This window comes from Megalops cyprinoides, chromosome 12, assembly GCF_013368585.1.
Source record: "Megalops cyprinoides isolate fMegCyp1 chromosome 12, fMegCyp1.pri, whole genome shotgun sequence".
In the NCBI taxonomy this organism is placed as follows: domain Eukaryota; kingdom Metazoa; phylum Chordata; class Actinopteri; order Elopiformes; family Megalopidae; genus Megalops; species Megalops cyprinoides.
Window position 1 is genome coordinate 31,530,876 of NC_050594.1, and position 20,804 is coordinate 31,551,679.

At 46.5% G+C, this 20,804-nt stretch overlaps 3 protein-coding genes across 6 annotated transcripts in view; 1 reads left to right on the forward strand and 2 right to left on the reverse strand.

Annotated features, from left to right (window-relative positions):
- The window catches only part of ttll5 (tubulin tyrosine ligase-like family, member 5), a 77,047-nt gene extending 72,984 nt beyond the window's left edge, over positions 1-4,063 (reverse strand). The window contains exons 1-5 of the mRNA XM_036541500.1: positions 3,973-4,063; positions 3,165-3,301; positions 1,181-1,287; positions 969-1,051; positions 20-126 (exon numbers count right to left, since the gene is read on the reverse strand). Of these exons, the coding sequence (XP_036397393.1) occupies positions 20-126; positions 969-1,051; positions 1,181-1,287; positions 3,165-3,220 (353 nt within the window). The 5' untranslated portion in view covers positions 3,221-3,301; positions 3,973-4,063. The remainder of the gene's footprint in view (positions 1-19; positions 127-968; positions 1,052-1,180; positions 1,288-3,164; positions 3,302-3,972) is intronic.
- A 1,180-nt stretch (positions 4,064-5,243) lies between these two features.
- erg28 (ergosterol biosynthesis 28 homolog) lies at positions 5,244-8,279 on the forward strand. The gene is made up of 4 exons (XM_036542860.1): positions 5,244-5,408; positions 6,894-6,984; positions 7,109-7,227; positions 7,531-8,279. The coding sequence occupies exons 1-4, from the start codon at positions 5,276-5,278 to the stop codon at positions 7,617-7,619; spliced, it is 432 nt and encodes a 143-aa protein (XP_036398753.1). The 5' UTR covers positions 5,244-5,275; the 3' UTR covers positions 7,620-8,279.
- Positions 8,280-8,417: 138 nt separating this feature from the next.
- The window catches only part of flvcr2a (FLVCR heme transporter 2a), a 43,222-nt gene continuing 30,835 nt past the window's right edge, over positions 8,418-20,804 (reverse strand). The window contains exons 5-12 of one of the 4 annotated variants that reach the window (XR_005005358.1): positions 20,734-20,801; positions 20,077-20,180; positions 16,635-16,745; positions 15,421-15,526; positions 15,056-15,167; positions 14,539-14,594; positions 10,480-12,504; positions 8,418-9,885 (exon numbers count right to left, since the gene is read on the reverse strand). Coding sequence is in view for 3 of the 4 variants with exons in the window: in XM_036542098.1 (XP_036397991.1) it covers positions 12,424-12,504; positions 14,539-14,594; positions 15,056-15,167; positions 15,421-15,526; positions 16,635-16,745; positions 20,077-20,180; positions 20,734-20,801 (638 nt within the window). In the remaining variant the exon portion in view is untranslated. Of the gene's footprint in view, positions 12,505-14,198; positions 14,337-14,538; positions 14,595-15,055; positions 15,168-15,420; positions 15,527-16,634; positions 16,746-20,076; positions 20,181-20,733; positions 20,802-20,804 lie in introns of those variants that run through there. The other 3 variants (XM_036542098.1, XM_036542100.1, XM_036542099.1) reach the window with 3 other exon arrangements.

Consider the following 20,804-nt stretch of genomic DNA (forward strand, 5'->3'; position numbering starts at 1 on the left):
GCCGGCCGCTCTGACGTACCTGGGGAAGTGGTTGACCTTCTGGAAGTCCTGGAGGCTGCGCAGGACGTATGGCTTGAGGTGGGACCCGGTCCACATCAGGTTGAAATCGTTGCTGTTCGGGTGGACCTGAGGCACAGAGAACATTCCTGCTGGCACCTCACAAGAAGCCTGTCTCGCGGGATGACGTCACCGGCGTTGCGTAACGGGTCACGGCGCCAAGGGAAGAACCCTCGCGTCATGCCGTCGAAACGCCCGCCACATCTCGTCGGTGCGGCTAAGGGATCGTGCCGAGAGCGTAACCATATGCGCTGACATCGATCATCTGCCGCAACTTGGCTGAGAAACAGGGAGCTGCAGCTCAGATCAGATACCCCGATGTTTATTTGGAATACTACAGGCACTTTTCATGCTGTTACGACACGCAGGCGAGCGTGCCAGCTATTTTTAAACGCAATCATATTACTTTAATCTGTTTTGTTTTATTCCTGCCCCACTGTGCCCTTTTCGTGAAGAGGCAGATTTGGCAACCTCCCGCTCCCAGCTAAGAGAGAGCCAGATGTTTGCAATACAGTGATTAAGCTCTGGCTTTGGGGATGCTGTAGCAGACATTAGCATCCCTTTGATGATCATTTTATAAGGAGTCAAGAAGTATTGAAATGAAATAAAAGGGAATTAACAGTAAGTGCTTGTTTGGAGCCTGCCTCTCTCCCCTTTCTGACTCGCAAAGCAGGACAAACCCTTTCTTTTCCAAGCACGTGCACATCCTCCTGTCTTTGACACAGACAGTTCCTGTCCAGATTACAAAGAGGGGAGGAGCTGGAGAGAGTCGGAGACAGCCATCTTTACAGATGACATTACCCTTGACGAAGACAGCTCGTTCTGGTGCCTTTCTCCTTAAACAAGTAAATGCTCAGGTGCACATTCCGCTGTCAAACGGGTGGATGGGAGTGGGCGTTCGGCACTCTTACCTCATGGAACCCGTGATTGCTGAGAATTCCACGCACCAGTCGGCTCTCTGTCCGGACGATCTTGAAAGCAAGGTTATACCGTTCTACGAAACCGAGAAACAGCATCGTTTACCCAAAACACATGCCTTGAAATTAACACAATCACAAGGGACATTTGCTGACATTTATGACGGCATTAACAGTCAAACTGCTCGCTATTTTGCTGTCTTTACCCCCGATCGAGCGAATATTCCCATCTTTGGACACTATGGCTTCAGCCTGGAACACCAAGACCGGAATGTTCCTCCTGAGGCCACACCAGGCAATACAAGGGTGGTCCCTGTGTAGAGAGAATCCCAGACAACCACAGTAAGACACTACAGACTGCACTGGAAGTGGCAGAACATTCAAGCCCAGCACCTGCTTTAAAGATACTCATTAGCAATATAAATCAACGGTGGTATAGCTTTTAATTCAACCACCTTCATTAACTATGTGCACCAAACGAGCTTCGTTTTGCACTTGTGGACTGCAACTGCCAGCCGTGCAAGGAAACAGCCCTATCTGTAATTTTTCAGCCTCTGAAAGAGAGCAATCTACACATATCCCTTCTGAATTGAGGAAAATGTCAGAGACACTAAACTGACACCTGTCCTCATGGTACCTGAACACAATCAGCCAAAACATTAGCTTTAGAAACTCAGAGATAGCAAGTGCCAAATGCAGTTTCTGGGGTGCCAGTGTAACAACAAACCTGTCCAATAGCAAACGTATGGAACTGTGCCTTGAGCATATCAGTTAGGAATCCACACAGTCAGCTTATCCAGCCCAAGGATGGAAATATGATCATACACTGAAAGAGTGGAATGCTATTCAGCCCTGACCATTATTGATAAGATGAGGATAAGGCACAAAGGCGTGTGTCAAATACAAACATAGGCCTCAGCCAAGCTGTAGTGTTAGCAACGTGCCAAACAGGAATACAGGAATACAATCTAGAAAAACATTCTAGAAGAGGCCTTAGAGGTAAACTATCGGCGAACATCACATACATTTCTAGGCATAGACTGTTCAAGTATAGCTATTATACAATTTAATAAACGTAACAATCAATATCAAAATAAATGCAACTTCAGGCAACATTTTCCACATACAAGTACACAAACTACAGTTCTCTATTGATAAATTAGCAGCTCGATGCTTAGTAGTAAGACTTAAAAAGATCCCACTGCTACATGCACAACACAATCTTAATACGATCTGCCTGTACCTTATACAGACTTAAGGGAAACACGGGGATCACACCCATTCCTACAGTTGTAAACTGCCATGCCAATTCTGGGAAATCCAAATCAAGACAGAGAAAATCCTCCCTTTCTCACTGCACATGTGAGCTATTAATGGTCTTGAGTAGTAGGTATAATTATTATGCAACAAGGCAACACAGATATCGGATAATGCGCTGGGCTTAACTCGGCAGGGTTCTCCTTCCTAGTAGTAAGTACCATGGAAGAAAGCCCTATTAGATCAAAAGCCATGTGAGTGTGGGAAATGTGCATTCAGATCTGTCATATAAACAGGAGTGAGTGAGATAACGGATGACCATTGCAACTGCAGACAGAAAGTGTACAAATATTTAAGGACAAGGACTTCATTATAGCAGGAATACATTTATATCTAATGATAAATTAATAATGAAAGTAACTTCCTTATGTCAAAAGGAATTTAAAAAAAAAATCTTTGTCACTCACCCAAGTCATCTGACATCAATAATTCACAGTTGTCTCAGGTAACTGGGACTGCACATTGTCAACAATCTTGACATGGGTTGATTCATGATGGAAAAATGACTGAAGCTTGACGGTTTGTAACTCAAAACCGGGCTCATAACACGACATGGCCAAAAACAAAAGTAGCAGAGCTAGAGGAAGGTGCTTTTGAAAGCATCTTCTGTGCATATGGATGGTCTCTGACTGAGCTAGATATAAGCAATACCTAGAGCCACTGTAGTTTTGGGACCAAAGTGATTATGTACTGCAGGGATTGTAAAATGTGACCATGTGTCACAGTTACTCTCCCTATCCCAATAATTTTACTAGAACAGCACACCACACTGCTAATTCAGGCTTCTGTTCGACGAGATTACATGCAATTAACAAAAACAATTTAATCACAACTTCTGTAAGAACACCCTATCAGAAGAGCACAATCACTCACTCCTGCTCGTCTTCCGAGGACTCCGAATCCTCTTTACCCCGGATCACGGCTGGCATTTCCACCTCCCGACAAAATCTGCTTTATGTCAGCTCTCTGAGGTTATGCCTGTGGACATGGTGGCGGCGTGTGGCAATCCACTGCAAAGGACATAATTAACGTTTAGGAAAAAAAAACATGCGATTTCACATTTGTCACTAACCCTCTTGTCGCTCCTCATCTAGCTAACAGAGTACACTGCCTCACAACTACAATAAAGAGCAGTTAGGCTGAACCTGCTTGCAGCAAGTGCCTCCAGCTTCATTACCTAGCAAGCTGATCATAGCAACCTAGCTGGCTAGCTAGCTAACTAGATTCGATTATTTGCCTAAACAGCACACAAACGATCTACTCGTTCACTGACAGCAGTTTGTCCAGCACAGCTAACCAATTAATTTCAGACTTCCTCCAAAAACTGCATGGTAGCAAAGTTGCTTAAAAGAGCTAGCTAGTCTGCCTATCACTCAGACATTACTGGCTAAGCAGCTTGCTTCTTCAGAGAACCTTTGCTACAGAAAGGCATCAGCCACCCAACTAACGTTATCTATATGTTCGTCTAAACAATAGATAATTTGCAGCTACTTTGTTAGCTACTTTAGGTTTAACAACCTCTATTCAAAATGTAACTAACCACCTAGCTAGCTAGCTAACATTTCATACCCAGCTATGTCACTACATGAGTTTTTACTGCACAACTTACTAGCTGGATACTACTTACCTTCCCAAAATTGCACACAATGATGAACTGTTTAGACCTAAATTAGCTACATACCTGTTTTACCTCATTTTCATTGTTTTATTTTGCGGAGTCTTCCCATACGGGATGTAATTACTTAATCTGGTGAGTTTATCTTGTAGTTGTAACTACAACAACCAACCGGCAACCAGATAACAGAGCATGCGCGTATTCCAAAGCTTGAAGGGAGGTGACCTGAACGGCACAACCAGTAATAGCAAGCGTTGTACATACTGTTGCGCAGCAACGACGCTTATTAAAAATCGGTGGGCGAGGATCCCATTAGTCTCGCGGCGGCTCTCAGGAGGCTGAGGGGCTTAAATGATTGGTAGAATACGGAAAATAAGGCGGCCGTTATATCACGCTACTGACAGAATGACCTCATGGGGCCAGCGTACACGAGTTGTAATTGGTCAAGTTAAATGTCAATCATACATGTGGCTCTTGAATGACAGCAGCTTCATCCATTATGATTGGATCATTTTTGACAGTGAGTAAAGACAGCCAAATGAATTTAGGGGACTGGTCGTTTCAATTCTGTGACATGTTTTGGGCAATTCAGGTAAGTTGTCTTGGAAAGGTGTACTTGAAATATTTTATGCTTTATTGTATTTATAACTCCTAAATGTAAACGCTGGCTGCAGTTTAAGAGGGCGTACTCTACATAGCAAGCTAGCCCTGTAGATAGAGAGAGAGAGAGACTGTCGTTGACATTGGGAGCCTCGCTACCTAACTTACCTGCTTGGCTAGCTAAGCTCCAAGCTAGCCGGATGCTAATAATATTAGCTGGCTGCCCATTAATTAGCTTAGGTGGCTGGCTGTCTTATCAATTATGCAAGGCTGTCTTTATGAAAGCAATTAGCTAGTCACCTGAAGCAGCGCTATCTGCAATGCAGAAAGTTGCTAGGTTGCTAGCTCGTCTACCTAGCTAACTTAGATGTGTCATAACGTGCGCTGGCTAGCGAGCTAGACTAGCAAAAATATTCTGTTCAGAAAACGTGAAAACAGATGATCGAGTCTTGCTGGAGAAATTAAATGTAGAAAATGAAGACGTCATTTTGTTGTAGCTCAAAACCAAGCCAGCAGTTAGTTTTATATTTATGATTACAGAAATGACACGTAATGTTATCGATACAGTAGTTGGCTTTCTTTTGCTCGTCACCTCCGGATTTAAATAAAACCAATTTACCACCAGACAACTACCGTTGCATATTTTATTATCAGTGTTTATATGGATTATTTCTTCTATCACTCTGTGCACTTTGACAACTTAACACTCGTGTAATTTCATGTGCTGCCCCCAGGGTTTATGACTTCATAATTCCCAAAGAGAGTGAGAATGAGCCGGTTTCTGAACGTGCTGCGGAGTTGGCTGGTGATGGTGTCAGTCATCGCCATGGGGAACACGGTACAGAGCTTCCGGGATCACAGCTTCCTCTCAGAGAAACTGTACACTGGAACCCCAGAGTTCGGTGAGTAACTTGGACGCCCTGGATGGAAATGGACCTGCAGACCACCGCTGTCATCGTTTTAATTATGGGGATGTGATCATTTGATTTTAAGTAAATCGAATGTAGGTCCAACTGCCTCATCAGATATCTCTTGACAAATTTCTGTTTCATACAAAGCCTCAAATATCTGGTGCCACTTACACTGAGGTCCCTCTGCAAACTGAAATCACGCTCAGGTAAAAATTTGAACTCTTCCTCCTGTTTAGACAAGAATGTAGTTAAAGTCAGTCTGAGAGAAACTGCCAAGAAACAAGAAACTACCACTACTGACCAGACTTGGAAGTAGGACTGAAATATCCAAGAAGTCATAGCCTGTAAAGGTATGTGTTGTCACTGTATGTTCAACACAACTGCATGGTAACATGGGTAACTTCCAATAGTTTTCCCAGCCAACTGGGAGCATATGTGCGTGGGCCAGCGAGTAAGCAGCAGCAGCAGCAGCTCACTGCAGGAAATGAGCAGACGTTAATCCAAGGGAGCACCTTCCCGCAAAAGCACTAGCACATCGCCCCGAGTTGAGCTCCCTCCACTCTGACATGCCCAAGCGCCGTAAATCACTGTCTCCGCGCCACAGCCAAGATTCCTGAAGAGGCGAAAGGGTAGGGAGAGCGGGGACAGGGGCTGGGTGGCTCCCTCAGTCTCGGGCACTCAACGCGACGATGAAGCAATGCGGACACACCCTGCCTGGACCACAGCGTGGGCCGTAATTAAGACCAGATTCCGAGGAGCGGGAATCGGGAGCGGGCCGCCTCAGCTGCGAACGGGGGCAGGAGCTAATTGCTTACGGGAAAACAAAACCAAAGTTAAAGGAACAAATAAAATAATGAGCTCCAGAGGGAAATCCTGACGGAGAGCAAACTGGTGGCGCGCCACCCTTTCTTTAATCACGCCCGGGCAGTATGCTGGGCATTTTGACACCAGGCGTTCGGAGAAGCAGCATCATGCTGTCCGAGGAGCGGTTCCCCAGGGCTGCCACTGTGGCTTCTTAAGAGGCATCAGGGCGCCACTACAGAAGAGTTTCAACACCTGGGTGTGCTCGTCCCTTAAGCACAGCACCCCAAATATCTATGTTCATTCTACAGTTTTTTTCTCCAGACATTGCAAGAGATGCTTTTCGTAGAAATAACCCGATGACATGAACATAATAGACTGGAGTAATGCACTGGTGGCTAAGATATCTGAGGTAAAGATGATGTCTGAGCTCCTTACCTTAAAGCTCTTATCATGTCATGCGAAAGCTCCATTCAATATTCTTCTCTACTGGAGAAGGCACCAGATATAATATTAGTCCAAAATGTCAACAGTGAAACTTAAAGGCTCATGAAGCGAGTGCACGAAGTAGCCATTGTGTCTATGCGAGACCGTCGCTCGCTCCCATTGTCACAGTGGCTGTCTCGATGCAGCTGTGCTACGTAAGTCCTGACACGCTTGTCCGTTTTGTTGCAGTAAACGGCCTCCAGGCGCGAACCTTCGGAATCTGGACCTTGCTGTCGTCCATCATTCGCTGCGCCTGTGCCATCGATATACAGAACAAAACGTAAGGCGCCAGCCCCGTCCCGCACTGCCATCGGAGTGATTCATGTTTTCTGCTCGGATTCCGGTAAGTGCGCTGGCACAGGGAGCGTTTACTCAGGGGCCGCTCTTCTTGTGTGTCCTCGCAGGCTCTATCATATCACGTTGTGGACATTTGTTCTGGCACTGGGACACTTCCTCTCCGAGGCCTTCGTTTACAAAACGGCACCGCTGACAATTGGTGTTATGGCACCTCTCATTGTAGCAAGTGAGTATTACATTCGGCCGCCCTTTAAAGCACGCTCGAATAGCAGCAGGACAGCCAAACTGGCTTTTTACCGGAAAATGAACCCTTGTTACTGGATCTTTTTTTTTTTTTTCTTTAACAACAGTACTTGCAACTGCCTAAGCAGTACCAGGGAGACTATGAACGTAGCCAGGCAGTACTCGTAATTCAGGATAGTTTTTAGCTCAGCCCATGGGAGTATATTTTCTCTTGGAAATTGAATTTGATGTGGTTCTCATTCAGTCACCGAGTCGGCAGGCCACTCTGACCTCCCCGTCCCTACAGGTGTCTCCATCTTGGGCATGCTGATTGGGTTCCAGTGCATCGCTGAACCGCAGGAAGTCATGGGAGCACGGCAGAAGAAACGGAACTGACAGCTTCCTGTCCCGCGTCGCACCACGTTTGCCCCCCACCTTTCAGCCCCCAGAGCCTCAAGTGCAGACATTTTTACGGAATTTTTAAGAACCACTGCTGACTCTTCTGAGCCGGGGGGGGGGGGGATCAGAACCTTGGCTTCTTTTTTACAGTCTGAATGTTTAATACTTTGATCTTGCACTGTTACTCAATGTTGCCAACCAGGCATGCTCTGACACTTCCCTCCGTTTAGCGATTCAGAATACTGACCAGTGGACTCTCTTCCCCGACCGTGGATATGTATGTCTGTTTTTTGTTGGTTTTTATTTTTGGTTTTTTGTTAACAAGTAGGCCGGGTAGGGACATGTTTTTCGAGGCACGCAAACACGAATGCGTGTTCAGATAGAGCCATCGGCAAACCACTGCCACGTGGATGCCGAGTATGCTCAGGACTGTTTGATTGACGGAGGTTACCACTGATCTGCTGTCTATCAGTGCCCCGACACAAACCTGGCTCAAGGAATGGTCGGGCATGGTTAGAGGTGGTTGGACCATGAAAGTGCATGTCCCCAGTGTCAAATGTCCGTAGTACCGTCATGCCCTGATCTTGAGTGTCAGTTTTCTCGACCGTGCCAGGACCAAACCACACGCAAGGTGTCAAGTCGTGCTGATTTGATGAAAAAGCCAAGTCAAATAAAATGTGGAACTGATTCTTAATTTTGGATGTAATTTTAAGCCTGGAAGGAGTACAGAACAGGAGGGAATACATCTGAGGCATTTCCCATGGTGAAATATTAGAGAATCAAACATTTTGCTTGGAAAAATGATGTTTATTTCAGTTAAGTAGGAGTTACATAGCAGTTCACACCTGCAAACAACGTATGAACTTGATTTAACAGTTTTACAAAACTATAATTATTCTTTGATATTAAATAGTGCTAGGCACTATTAATGAGTGCATGCATCGCAGACCACTTTTAGTTGTATAGAAAATGATCCTATAAAAAGTGTATGATTAGCAATACAATACTCGACAATGGTACATGTAAGATTACACAACAGTTATAAAAAATCACTGAACCGCTTCAGAACACAAAACATCCATAAAAATTATCAGGTAAAATAATTTACTTTAGAGTGAACAATTATTTTCACATTACACCAAAAGAGTTTGTCATCAGTAACAAGTAGTAGAGAGAGAATCGTACGTGTACAAATGGTAAAATACATATTTGAGATAACGCTGAATCCATACCAGAACCAGAAACAGACTGAAGTAGAACTCACTGAAATGAAGCCAAATTCAACCTCCCCTCGGTACAAACTGAGTTGTACAAGTACATCTTATATTTCAATGGTAGTTCACAAGCAGCTGATAGCTGATCACAAATAATTATGGTGCATTGGTCTCTGGTTGACATTAACCAAGTCTTAGTGAAAAAAGATACAGAGGGTTGACTCAGAACTCCGAGCGGTACCCCTGTATGTCAAATGGCACCAAATGTTAGTGACTTGTTATAACCTTCTTGGTTTTCCCTGTGCCAATGATATTGTGTTCACAGTCAGTAACTAACACTTAGAGGCTCAGGCCAGACAGTACAAAGACTTACTATTGGAGCAAAATACCACAGTATTCCAATATCGACTTGTTTGAGAATGTAGTAAAAAGCACAATTTATCTATTTATCCTATATGGTAGATGAGAACCAAAAGTCCATTTGTAACCACACCCAAGCCTAATTTAACAACTTCTTTGGACTGGACTGTTATCTGTGTTTATACTACCACAGAGGGAAAGTGTTATACCACTGTGTTATACCACCACTATCTACGCTCTAATTTCATCAAAACGCAGCAGGAAATGCTCTCAGTAATCGAAAGACATTTACATTTACTTTGTGTTGGTATAAAAAATAAACTAAAATATGCAAGCGCATTTTTAATACTTCTCCTTTAGCGATGCATAATGAATCAACTACCATTATTGCCCAATACTGATGGTTAGTGTTGGTGGTGGGATTTACCATAACATGTGAAATCCATTAACCAAAAACACCTGCAAGGACAAGAACTATTATCATCATTCCAAAGCCTTTTTTTAAATGGGGGGGAGACATGTAAAACACTGTAGCCACAGTAGGCTGCCCTCGGTGGGCGGATGTGCTTGAGGTGAGGTCAGGCGCCTGGCCCGATGCAAGTGGACAGGCTCCGGAATCGGCCCTCCGTACTGCATAGCCACTCTGTCCCTCCTGCCCGCCCTCGCAGCACCGGGGGCCAGTCTTCTCCCTGACAACAGCGTAGCATTCAAGCACTGTATATACGAACTGCCCTTCCAGACCCTGACTTCTTGTGCTTAAAACTCCCACTCTTCCACACCGTGAAAGGGAAGCACCTGTCTTTGGAGAGAGGCGTCTGCGTGCCTGAGCGTCTGCGTGTAGGCGGGCGTGTGTGTGTGCGTGTGTGTGCTTATGTACATTTATCTGCCCGCAAGGTTACTGGTTGTGTGAACGTAGGTCAGCGTAAAGTGGGGTGTGCGTGGATGTCTGGACACACATGGCTTTCTGCGAATAAAGCTGCATTTTAACCGGGTTGCCGTAGCCGTAGGTTAGCCATACCAGAGCCGAGACAGGCGTCAGTGTAGCAATTTGCTGGCCACAGCATGCTGGCCAGCCACAGATAGATTTTGGACTGGGCTCAAGACAAGTCAGGTCAAGCTGAAGTAGTTTCTGCCTAAAAGGTTCAGATGTAGATGTTCCAGGGTCAGCAGCACTCAAGCGGTGTGTGAGGCTCAGTTAGCTGAATTGCAAGGCACCATTCAGGGCCACACCAGAGCAGCACACACACAGCTATGGAGGTCAATGGGAAGTGAGTCTAAGTAACCTGCGTCTGTCTGTACGAGGGAAGGGGTGACCATGCGTCTGCACATCCATCCTGCAGACCATCCCCCCTTAAAGCTTGGCCTCGTTCAGTATCGCGGACGAGGGGACGCCGTCCTCCAGGTGATCCGCCACCTTCTGTCAATCAGAGAATACATGATTAAAATCACTGCGGGGTCTCAGAACAGCGCAAGGCCAACTGATGTGGCTAAAACAACTTCTGAGCTAATGACAAAAAGCTGAAACATGCTCTCCATAATCCTTCAACATCTGCGTTCAGGGAAAGGGCCAGCAATATTTCTGTGGGGTTTTTAACCCACAAAGTGAACACACATTCCCATCTAGCCTATTATCTTGAACAAGAGAATCTTAAAATGAATCACTCTGGATATATTCGAAACGCAGCCACACCAGTAGATGATATGTTAAAAGCAAAGAGAAGTAAATCTCTAAAACACCCACTATAATTTATGGTGAACGTGCTTTAGAGCTTGGCTCAACAGTGACTCATTACATCTGCAGGTTTTGAGTTACAGTACAGTGATCCAGAGCCCACTGAATAACACCCACCCCCCTCGAAAACACACACACACACATCCACAAAATAAAAGAACAATGAACACAGTACTCCTTTACAGCAAGCAAAAAACTGAACAGACACCCTGTTTTACTGACCGCATAATTAAACACCACTCATAACCAGCACTTCCTGCAGAAGTATAATTGACAGTAGAGTAATATGCGTTGTATTCATGCAACATTGGCATACTTGAAACTTCAACAGCCCTGGGGTATGCAATGTTCATAAAGCATCAGACTCCCACCTTTGCAGTTCAGAGGTCCTCAGCATTTGGAGATGACAGGTCACAGCTCCCCTCTCCTTAGCCCAACCCCTACTGAAAGATCACCCCCACCTCCTGTCTCCAGTTTTGGTTTTGTAGTATTACAGTTATAGCTATAATAATAAGAAACCGTGGGCAGGGGATGCAAATGACTTGTCTCGCATTGGCTTTGATGGCACAGGCAACCATCCCCCTCACGTGAGCCCTCCCCCAGGTCCCGACTTTCTCATAAGCCTCGTCCAGACCTTCTATCAGCCTGGTCTTCAGCAATCCCAGTAATCCGCTTTGGCCTAACCCCCCCCCCCCCCCCCAGCCACTCAGTTTGATGAGGGGTCACTGACATTAACCCTCTCTCTGCTCTAATAAGCAGGCCAGTGCAAGGCCAATTCCTCAGCACTGGCTATGGACAGGAAGGTCCATAGAAGACAGACAAAAAAAGCTTACTAGATACTATGTGGGGAAAGAAACCTTGAGCTAAAGAGATTGTGAAGTAAAACTGGTGTATCGTGAGACTCAGACGTAACCTGTGGACCAACATGTGCTTCAGCTTGCTGGGTACAACAAATTATGATGAAGGCATTACCAACATAACAGCAAAGGAGTATATATAAATGATACATGCTATTGCACATTTGTAGCACAAAGTTTGTCCATTATCCCTAAATGTTAACCCTTAATACACTGATGGGTGGAAATGGCAAAATGTTCCTCTGGGAACATGAACTAAGGCTACATTTAAGTATTTGGTCATTTGGTATTTGGCCAACAGACTAAAATTGGTACAATGCTTTTCATTCAATCTGATTGCTAATGATGGTAGCAAAACCAAAAATTCATCACATATGTTGACCAGAAAATAAATAAACCAAAACATGAACCTCTTCATACTCCAGCCAACACCCAATGATCACACAGCATTTCTCCAATATCACAGCGACCTCAAAACATTGCAGCTGGAACACTACATCTGGCGGCTCTGTAACAACCGTGATTCGAATGGTCTGTGGTCGTGCCCTTTCCAGATATAAACCCACACAGAGGCGAGTGTGGCTTACACAGGTCCCCCTACCTTTGTGCGTCTGTTTGGGGTTTAGTGGGGGTTGGGGTTAGTAGTCAGGACTGCTGCTGTAGGGGGTTGTTTGGGCTGTGGCCCCATAGTCCTGCACTGGTGACTGGGGGCCCCCGGCCTGAAACAACAGCTTGGGGTCACACACAAGAGGCCCACACCCTGCCTCCCCTTCCCCCTCCTTCACACCCTCCTCCTCCTCCTCCTCCTGCGCCTCCAGCAACACTGCCCACCAGCACTCCAATCCCCCCACCTGCGCCCGGCACTCCAGCGGACAATCGCTCACCGGCTGAGTCACCCGCTAGGCTGTGTCACAATTCTGGAGTGCATTTGCTGTGGGAAGCGGGCCAAAACCAACAGCAATGCACATTTTGTTTCAGCAATTATTGCCTTTGAATTTGTGGACTGCCGCATGAGGGAAAAACGTAAGTCCATTTTTTTTTTTTTTTTTAAATGATGTCTGAGAGTAAAGAGGACACTGGAATTTCTCGTCCTTTCCCCTGTGCTCAGTCGGCATATCTTGGCACTGTTGCTGGAGGCGCAAGCAGGAAAATCACCAGCCTGCGTTTGGATGACAGGGATGGCTCTACGCCAGTCCCCTGCGTTAGTGTGAAAGTTACTGTGAGTGTGAGAGTGCCCCAAGACCACTGAGCCGAGCCAAGAGCGGAAAATCATAGTAGGGGAAAAAGTGATTGCCAGAAAAGATACAAGCATCAGCCGCCGTACATTTGCTTCATTTGAGTCAATCTGTAAACAATTTGGAACTGACTTCAGTCGGTTAAAGCAATTGCTGGGGGCTGTTTGATTTCGCTGATTGTTGCTGACATTTTGCATACTGTAACCTGCCTCCCAAGCCAGTTCACCTCTGTTAATTAACTTAACATAATCATGACTATCCCACTGCCTTCCAATTCCAGTATTGAGTAGCCCTGGCCACTTATGGGGTTGGGTCTATGGCTTTATTCAGAATAGATGGTGAGAATGGCTAAACCCTGGCAGGGGGGGAATTGCCAAGCCATTGCGAACTCAATAATGGCATCTAACTATAACATGTGAGCACTGTAATGGAATGGCGCTTAATTTTTTTTTGAAACTCCACCAAAATTTTAATAAACTCCATGACAATATAACAATCAGTCCTTGGGGTGGAAGGCATGTTACTGTTCAAGCATTTGTCTTGCATTTGAATTACGCTTCTTTTTCTTTATAATACATCTACTGATTTCCTCCCTAATGACCCTTTGCAAATGCATTATGCACTCTAAAGCTCATTTTAATTGCCAGCAAATTAACTGTGAATCAATTATAACACCAACTCTTAATTTTATTCAAATCAAGCATTTTAGATTTTGCTTGATAATTAATTTGTTGTTGCAATTAAAGTCATGTACTGTAAGTCACCTTGGATAATGGCATCTTCTAAAGTGCTTATTAAATAATAATTCATTATTTACGGCATATGGTGAGCATGCGTGGTGGTGGTATTAATTCATGTGGGTGTGTAGTGTTGGAGAGAGTACTAAGTGCTGCTTTTTCTGAAAGTCTTGACTGCTAAGGATCTCTGCATCTGGGTTATCATCTCTGTGTGGGCACCCTAAGATCCACCAACAAAGTCAAAATCTGTTTACTGGCCTGAGTAAACTAGAACTATAGAACTATAACACTACAACAATAACAACAGAATACCTCTAGAACTTCACTGAAAACGTCCAGCCCCCCAACCTCGTTTTCCAAAGCTCCAGTCATTTCTGTGCTGCCCCACACCAGTGGCAGAAGCTGTTAAACGTTTGAGCCGTGGAGCGGACATGCGAAGCGTGACCGTGGCAACGAGCCAGCACTTACGGGCGGGCATATGCCACGGGGCGGCAGCGGCGTTTTCGGCGCACCAGGGGGCCCGCCGGTCACCGGTCAACCTTCTCGCACAGAGGTGACCCCTTGTGTTTAAGAGCATGCCTGCAGGCAAGAATGAAAGGACCGCTGGAAAGCATGCAGCCAGCAACACACACCCTGACCCCCAGAAACACACACACACACACACCCCCTCCCACTCACACACACACACACACCCAAGCCCCGATGGACCCACAGGTGTTCCAGTGCCTCCCAACACGGGTCGCCCCAACAGCACAGCACAAACCGGGCACAACACACTTACTTCATCCGCAACCTGCTGGTTAGCCCTCTGCCTCCGGAGGTCAGACCTGATTAAAGCTGTGGGACAGGAAAGCACAGAGGTAGCTGGGTTATCAGGTGAGGAGAGCACAGGAGAGGCCATTGATGCCCCCTTTTAATGCCCATCTCCAACTACAAAGCTAATCAAAAGTCCAAATACAATGTAGTACTACAAAAAAGAAATCATCAAAATGCATTCAGGTACTCCTTTTTGCTACGAAATTAAAATCATGCTAACCATCAGCCACTAGGGGGCAACATTGCACTGAAGTTCATGTCGGAGAGTTGCGCAGTAACTGGGAAAGGGTGCATCCAACTGTGTTTCACTGTGCTACTGGGAGTGATGTGATGACACACCATAAACAGTCGATGAACCTCGTAAATGAGCTTCGTTACGTAACGGGCTTATGCGCGTGAGATTGATGCTCAGTTCGCCGTGAAGGACGCCCCCCACACGCGCGTGTGGTGTGGTTTGCGCTCAGGGACGATGGGAGCTCTACCTGTCATGATGGTCCCGATGAAGAGGAAGACGCAGAGGAAGATGTTCCCCGCCAGAGTGCCGAGGTGGTCGATGATCTTTCCCTGGCAGATGGTGAATATGATCCCAAATACCTAGGGGGGGGGGAGGACACAGGCGGTGAGCAGGACAGGCAGATACGGACGCACACAAGGGTGGCACTGAGTCCCGCCACAGCTCCATAGGAGCGTAACTCCCCTCCGCACACACCCCTTCCCCCACCCCATCGTCTGCAAGTGAGCCGCGCACATGCACACACGCACACACGCACACACGCAATAGGCGAACCAGCCCCGTACAGGACGCTAAACAGTGCTTCAATCCAATCTCTGGCCGATCAGGACTGACCTGCGCGGAGCAGTTGAGAAGGCCCGAAGAGGTGCCCTCCGACTCTGGGTACGTCAGCTCCACCGCAAACTCAAAACCCAGCGGCAGGTATCCAGTCATGAAGAAGCTGTAGCCGCCACAAGGGGGAGATGGTCCAAACCCAGAGGACGAACGGTGAGGGGTCAAGAAAACATCAGGAGACTCGAGTCTGAGCGAGCTGCGCGTCCAAATAACATCTTACGGAAAGCAGCTTAATGATTTAACAAAATTACTAATTATACCCACTGCAAACAGATCATGAGGATATTCCACATGGACTGAATGTTTTGAACTATGTTCCGTTCAGTGGAAATGAAGCATCTTTTTAACATTTCATGAGCTCTAGGGATAAAGTATCCAGTGAACTCTCAGATATTCATAAGATCGTTTTTTGTGTTTGGAAAATATTAATGTAAATTGTACGCACAAAACGTGTTTCGTGAAAATTTATTATCTGCCAAGTATTCTGATGTTTTCGATCCATGTTCCATTCAACCAATCAAGGGAGATGCTTGGAAGAAAAGTGGAGGCGTTTCCAACAAGGTCCCAAAAAATCAGACAGACTCATTTAGAGTCGGAAGCAGACATAAAACATAAAGCAGACATTGCTATGGTGTGGCAGCAGATGAATAAAACCTGTCCCATTTTCCCCCTGTCACAGACAGCTGTTTCCTGCAGTATATGTGGGGGAGACAGATTCATTTTTGCCCATGAATGATGAGCTGTAGTGCCGTGGGACAGCCAGGATGGTGGCCCCCAGGGGCCGCAGACATGCCTTATGCTGCTCGGTTTATGATGCTAACACTATACTGAAGGAAAGACAAGGGGCAGGCCCAGCTGTTCACACACATCTCCCTCTTAGATGAGTAGAGTGACCGCGAGTGTTGGGTTACTGACAAATTAGAAGTCCCTCAAAATGTTGGCTTTCTTTCAAACGTCACTTAACCATTTAACCACATCTAAACAGTGATATATAAGACCTGGTTAAATTGCTCTGACACGCTTGCTGAATAAAGTTTTATAGTGGAAATGTATGTCGAATGATGTAAGGTTTAGAAATATCCGTCTCCAGGCTGCATTGAGCAATCTCGTTGCCCTTGCTTCAGTAAACCCATCTCCTAGACTTCTCCACCCGCCACACATTCGAACAAAGTTTCACTGACAGTAATACATCAGAAGTGCAGACAATTTCTTACCCAAGTGCCCCAGCGGTGATGAAGACCACCCACAGGCGGCCCAGATTGAGGGTGAAGGCGTAGACCAGCATCCCCACGAAGGACAGGAGGTAGACAGCCAGCGTGGTCTGCCTGCAAGGAAGGAGTTACACCTGTTATCACCTCCAGGTCCACCTGCAGTGCATTGTGGGCGAGCTCTCAATCAAAGCAGAGGAAAGCGCACAGCTGCTGCGGCACCATGGCGAGATTCATCTAACCTTGGGAGCAGCGTACGTCCGGAATCCAGGAAAGGAGTGCGAGCACAGCAGTCGGAGGAAGCTTTATTTTTAGCATTTCTTAGCTGAATTGTTGTATTTTACTCAAGGGGGTGACAATGTCCTTCAGAAGAATCTTAGTTTAATAGTTCCCATCAATAAAGGAGAGGTGGAAATCAGTTGATGAAGGGAAGACAGGCTTTGTTGCATTTTTAAGGGATCTTCATTTAAGGGAACCTCCATCTCTCTTATTTAAGAAACAGTGTTTATTTGACCAGTTTTACGGGCACAGAGATGTGTGGAGACTAAAATCCAAGGTGGTCATATCAAAAATGGCTGTGACTGCCTCTGGGTTTAACATATACAGGTACACATATACAGAGAGAGATCCACGGCAGCCAGGAAACATGATACGGAGGCCAGATAGGTTACAATTCTAGCCAACTTGCATCCAAAGGGGGCAAATGCAGAGGAATGAAAAATTCCTATATTAAGTGAATTATTTGCTTTTTATGTCATTTACATATGAAAGCAAATGGAATGGCAGGGAAAGGCAGTGTGAGGTGAAAACTGCATTTAAAAACGGCATCACAGATGTTCTTTTCTTTGACAGCAAGGATGCCTACAGTGCCTTCATCTCCAGCATTTCAAACGAAAGGCAATATCCAAACAGACGGTCCGAGGTGCAGTGAGTGGCTCTCGTCAATGTGAGTTGAAAGGAACAACCCGGAGTGATGCCCAGGGAGGTGCCTGAGTAAAATGGCCAGGCCAGCGGGCAGGAGGGAGTGAGGACGCCAGGGTGTGACAGTGATTATAATCGCTGAGATGATGGCCCCTTCCCCTGCTGTAGTGTGGGCTGTTCCACTCTGCCAACGCCCTCCCAAATCCAGCGAGGAAAACAAGATTCCAGGAGCCCGCTTTCATAACCCCAGCCCGTTTTAAACCAACAAGCTTCCACTGCCACGCATCCCTGGACAACCACGCGTTAAGATCGCTCTGTCCCACAGTTGTAGCTATTAAAGGAGCTTTTACTATCCCACCACAGTGAGGCATAAACCCAGACCATTTTTCATGGGCAGTTACCCACAATGCACTGCAATGAGAAAGTTCCAGAAAAAAAGCTCCCAGAGCCCAAAAGGCCGGTTTGCTCAGACTGCCAGAAATGTCAGAAAATGTGTGCCACCTATTCATTTTAACACCATAAGGACATACCTTCCTGCATTAATGAATGTTTTGCTGTGCTTTTCCATGACCTGCATTTCACTCCTTTCATGCTAGTTTGTGCAGGTGTACAGGTGTCTGAGCTGAACAGTTTGTGCAGGTACACAGGTGTCTGAGCTGAACATTTAGTGCAGGTGTACAGGTGTCTGAGCTGAACAGTTTGTGCAGGTACACAGGTGTCTGAGCTGAACAGTTTGTGCAGGTGTACAGGTGTCTCAGCTGAACAGTTTGTGCAGGTACACAGGTGTCTGAGCTGAACAGTTTGTGCAGGTACACAGGTGTCTCAGCTGAACAGTTTGTGCAGGTACACAGGTGTCTGAGCTGAACAGTTTGTGCAGGTACACAGGTGTCTGAGCTGAACAGTTTGTGCAGGTGTACAGGTGTCTGAGCTGAACAGTTTGTGCAGGTGTACAGGTGTCTGAGCTGAACAGTTTGTGCAGGTGTACAGGTGTCTGAGCTGAACAGTTTGTGCAGGTACACAGGTGTCTGAGCTGAACAGTTTGTGCAGGTGTACAGGTGTCTGAGCTGAACAGTTTGTGCAGGTACACAGGTGTCTCAGCTGAACAGTTTGTGCAGGTACACAGGTGTCTCAGCTGAACAGTTTGTGCAGGTACACAGGTGTCTGAGCTGAACAGTTTGTGCAGGTGTACAGGTGTCTGAGCTGAACAGTTTGTGCAGGTATACAGGCGTTTGAACTGAAATAGGTGTGGGATTTTGATGCCCATGCTGACAAACAAATAGGCACTTGGTTAAACAGAAACTCAAATAAGAAGTGAACAGTTGCTTTGCTGACCTTGTAACCTCCAGTGCTAAGACATCATTACTGCCAATAGGAAAGGCAGCATCAAAGTCAGTGAGTGAGTAAGCAAGGTAATGAGTGAGTGAGGCACTTGATCGGCTCTAGAGCTGACTCTTCCACTCAAAGTGACAGGGGTCCCATCATTAGGATGCTGGGAAAATTCGCTCCGCAGAGACGCCAGTCTCACGTTGCCCGCAGCCAGATCTAACAGGCTCTAATCCGCTGCTCAGCCTGGGCCCGCCACCCCAGGACCTTTTCACGCTCCACTTCTGGAGGCTTTAGCTGACGGGACAGGCGGATAAAAGCTGTCAGTTCCTATCTGGCGGAAGAGGCGACCTTGGGCCTGGCACCCCACTCCTTGGGAACCTCAGAGGTGGCCGCTCCCACAGAAGCCCTAATCCGTCCGGATGCCTCGCTTCGGCCAGCAGAGGGCGCCGCTGCCGGGGCAGGTCAGCGCGTCGGCATGGAGACGGGATAGAACACATACACGGATCCAGGAACGCCTGGGGATGTCTTCACCCCATCATTGGCTCCCTGCATGTGTACCCTCAGATAAGATGCTAATCAGCACACTGTGGCAAAGAGGGGACATCTAACACGCGCTCATCAAAACAACAAGGCCAGTCTAATAAGTGGGTTAAAATGTTAATGCAGCCTAGAGGAATACCATGACCTGGGTGATCAGCGTTATTCACTTTACAGCAACCCTACCATGTGGACAGTGTGTGTGTGCTGTGCATATTCAAGTGGTCAGAGTTGAAGAGCTGGAGGCCTTAGCCCTCTCGCTGACCCCATTCCACTTGCCACTCTGCCAGCATCCAGAAGCAGAAAGAATGGAGATTAGAGTAAAATGGGTCAAAATCAGCAACAGCAGGCACAGCCATTTATAACGTTTATGTTCTGCTTTAATAATCTTTACATTTCACAAGTTCCTCCTCAAACGTCTGTGGTTCTGTGACAATGATTATTTTCCCCATAGAGGGCGCCAGTGAACCCTACAATCCAAATCTGGAGATTGATTCGCGCCCCCCCCCTCCTCTTTGTGGTTTTCTGAGCTTTGGTAAGTTTCATAACCCTCAAATCATTGTAACCTCAGACTGAATTAAAGTGCCAGCTCTGTCTTCCCCCTACACTGTGAACAGGAATGTAAGCTTTTTTTGTGAATGGGTCTGGCCAGGACTACACTTACTTGTAGGTTTTGGTCTTGTCCAGCCAGATGCCACAGATGAGAGAACCCACCATGCCGGCGATGACAATCGTGAGACCAATCCTCCCAGCATTCACCTCTTCACCCTGCAAAGGAGACAGAATGGGGCTTAGCTTCAGAACAGTGCAGTCAAACCAAGACGGACACGCAAGGTTAGCACACGGGACAATGTGTCAAGATACTAATTCTAACAAACAGCCCAAAATAGTCTTTTCAAGTCACTGTTTTCAACCTTTTTCGTTCATTGCAGGGTTAATTAGTGTATCCCAAATGCATGAGAGACGTGAGACGTGACCTCTCAGCATGTGTGCTAGAGCACAGAGACTCATCTTCGACAAACAGCCTAATCAATGAGAAACAGATGTATTTTTGTCTGTCATTTTTGAGAGAAATTGGGAATCCTCCAGATAAGTGTTTATCAGCCCGAGGGACACACCCTGCCTACATCCTGTGCAGCTCACTGATAAAGCACACCGCTGGGGGTGAGAGATGTCCTCACATCCATTCTCCAGTGGAGACACAGACACACAGAGTCCTCACAAGCGTTACACACATAGACACATAGGAGAACAGACCATAGGACCAGGACAGCCTGACACAAGCCATAATCAGGGCAGGGGGAGCGGAGGCGCGACGTACAGGGTAGTGCTCGATGATCATCCGGTTCAGCAGCGTGGAGACGGCGTAGAAGCAGCCCACATTCAGCCCTG

Coding starts and splice junctions, on each gene's coding strand:
- erg28 (XM_036542860.1), top strand. CDS start 5,276: ATGAGCCGGTTTCTGAACGTGCTGCGGAGTTGGCTGGTGATGGTGTCA. Junction 6,985..7,108: donor ATCGATATACAGAACAAAAC/GTAAGGCGCCAG, acceptor GTGTCCTCGCAG/GCTCTATCATATCACGTTGT. Junction 7,228..7,530: donor GGCACCTCTCATTGTAGCAA/GTGAGTATTACA, acceptor CCGTCCCTACAG/GTGTCTCCATCTTGGGCATG.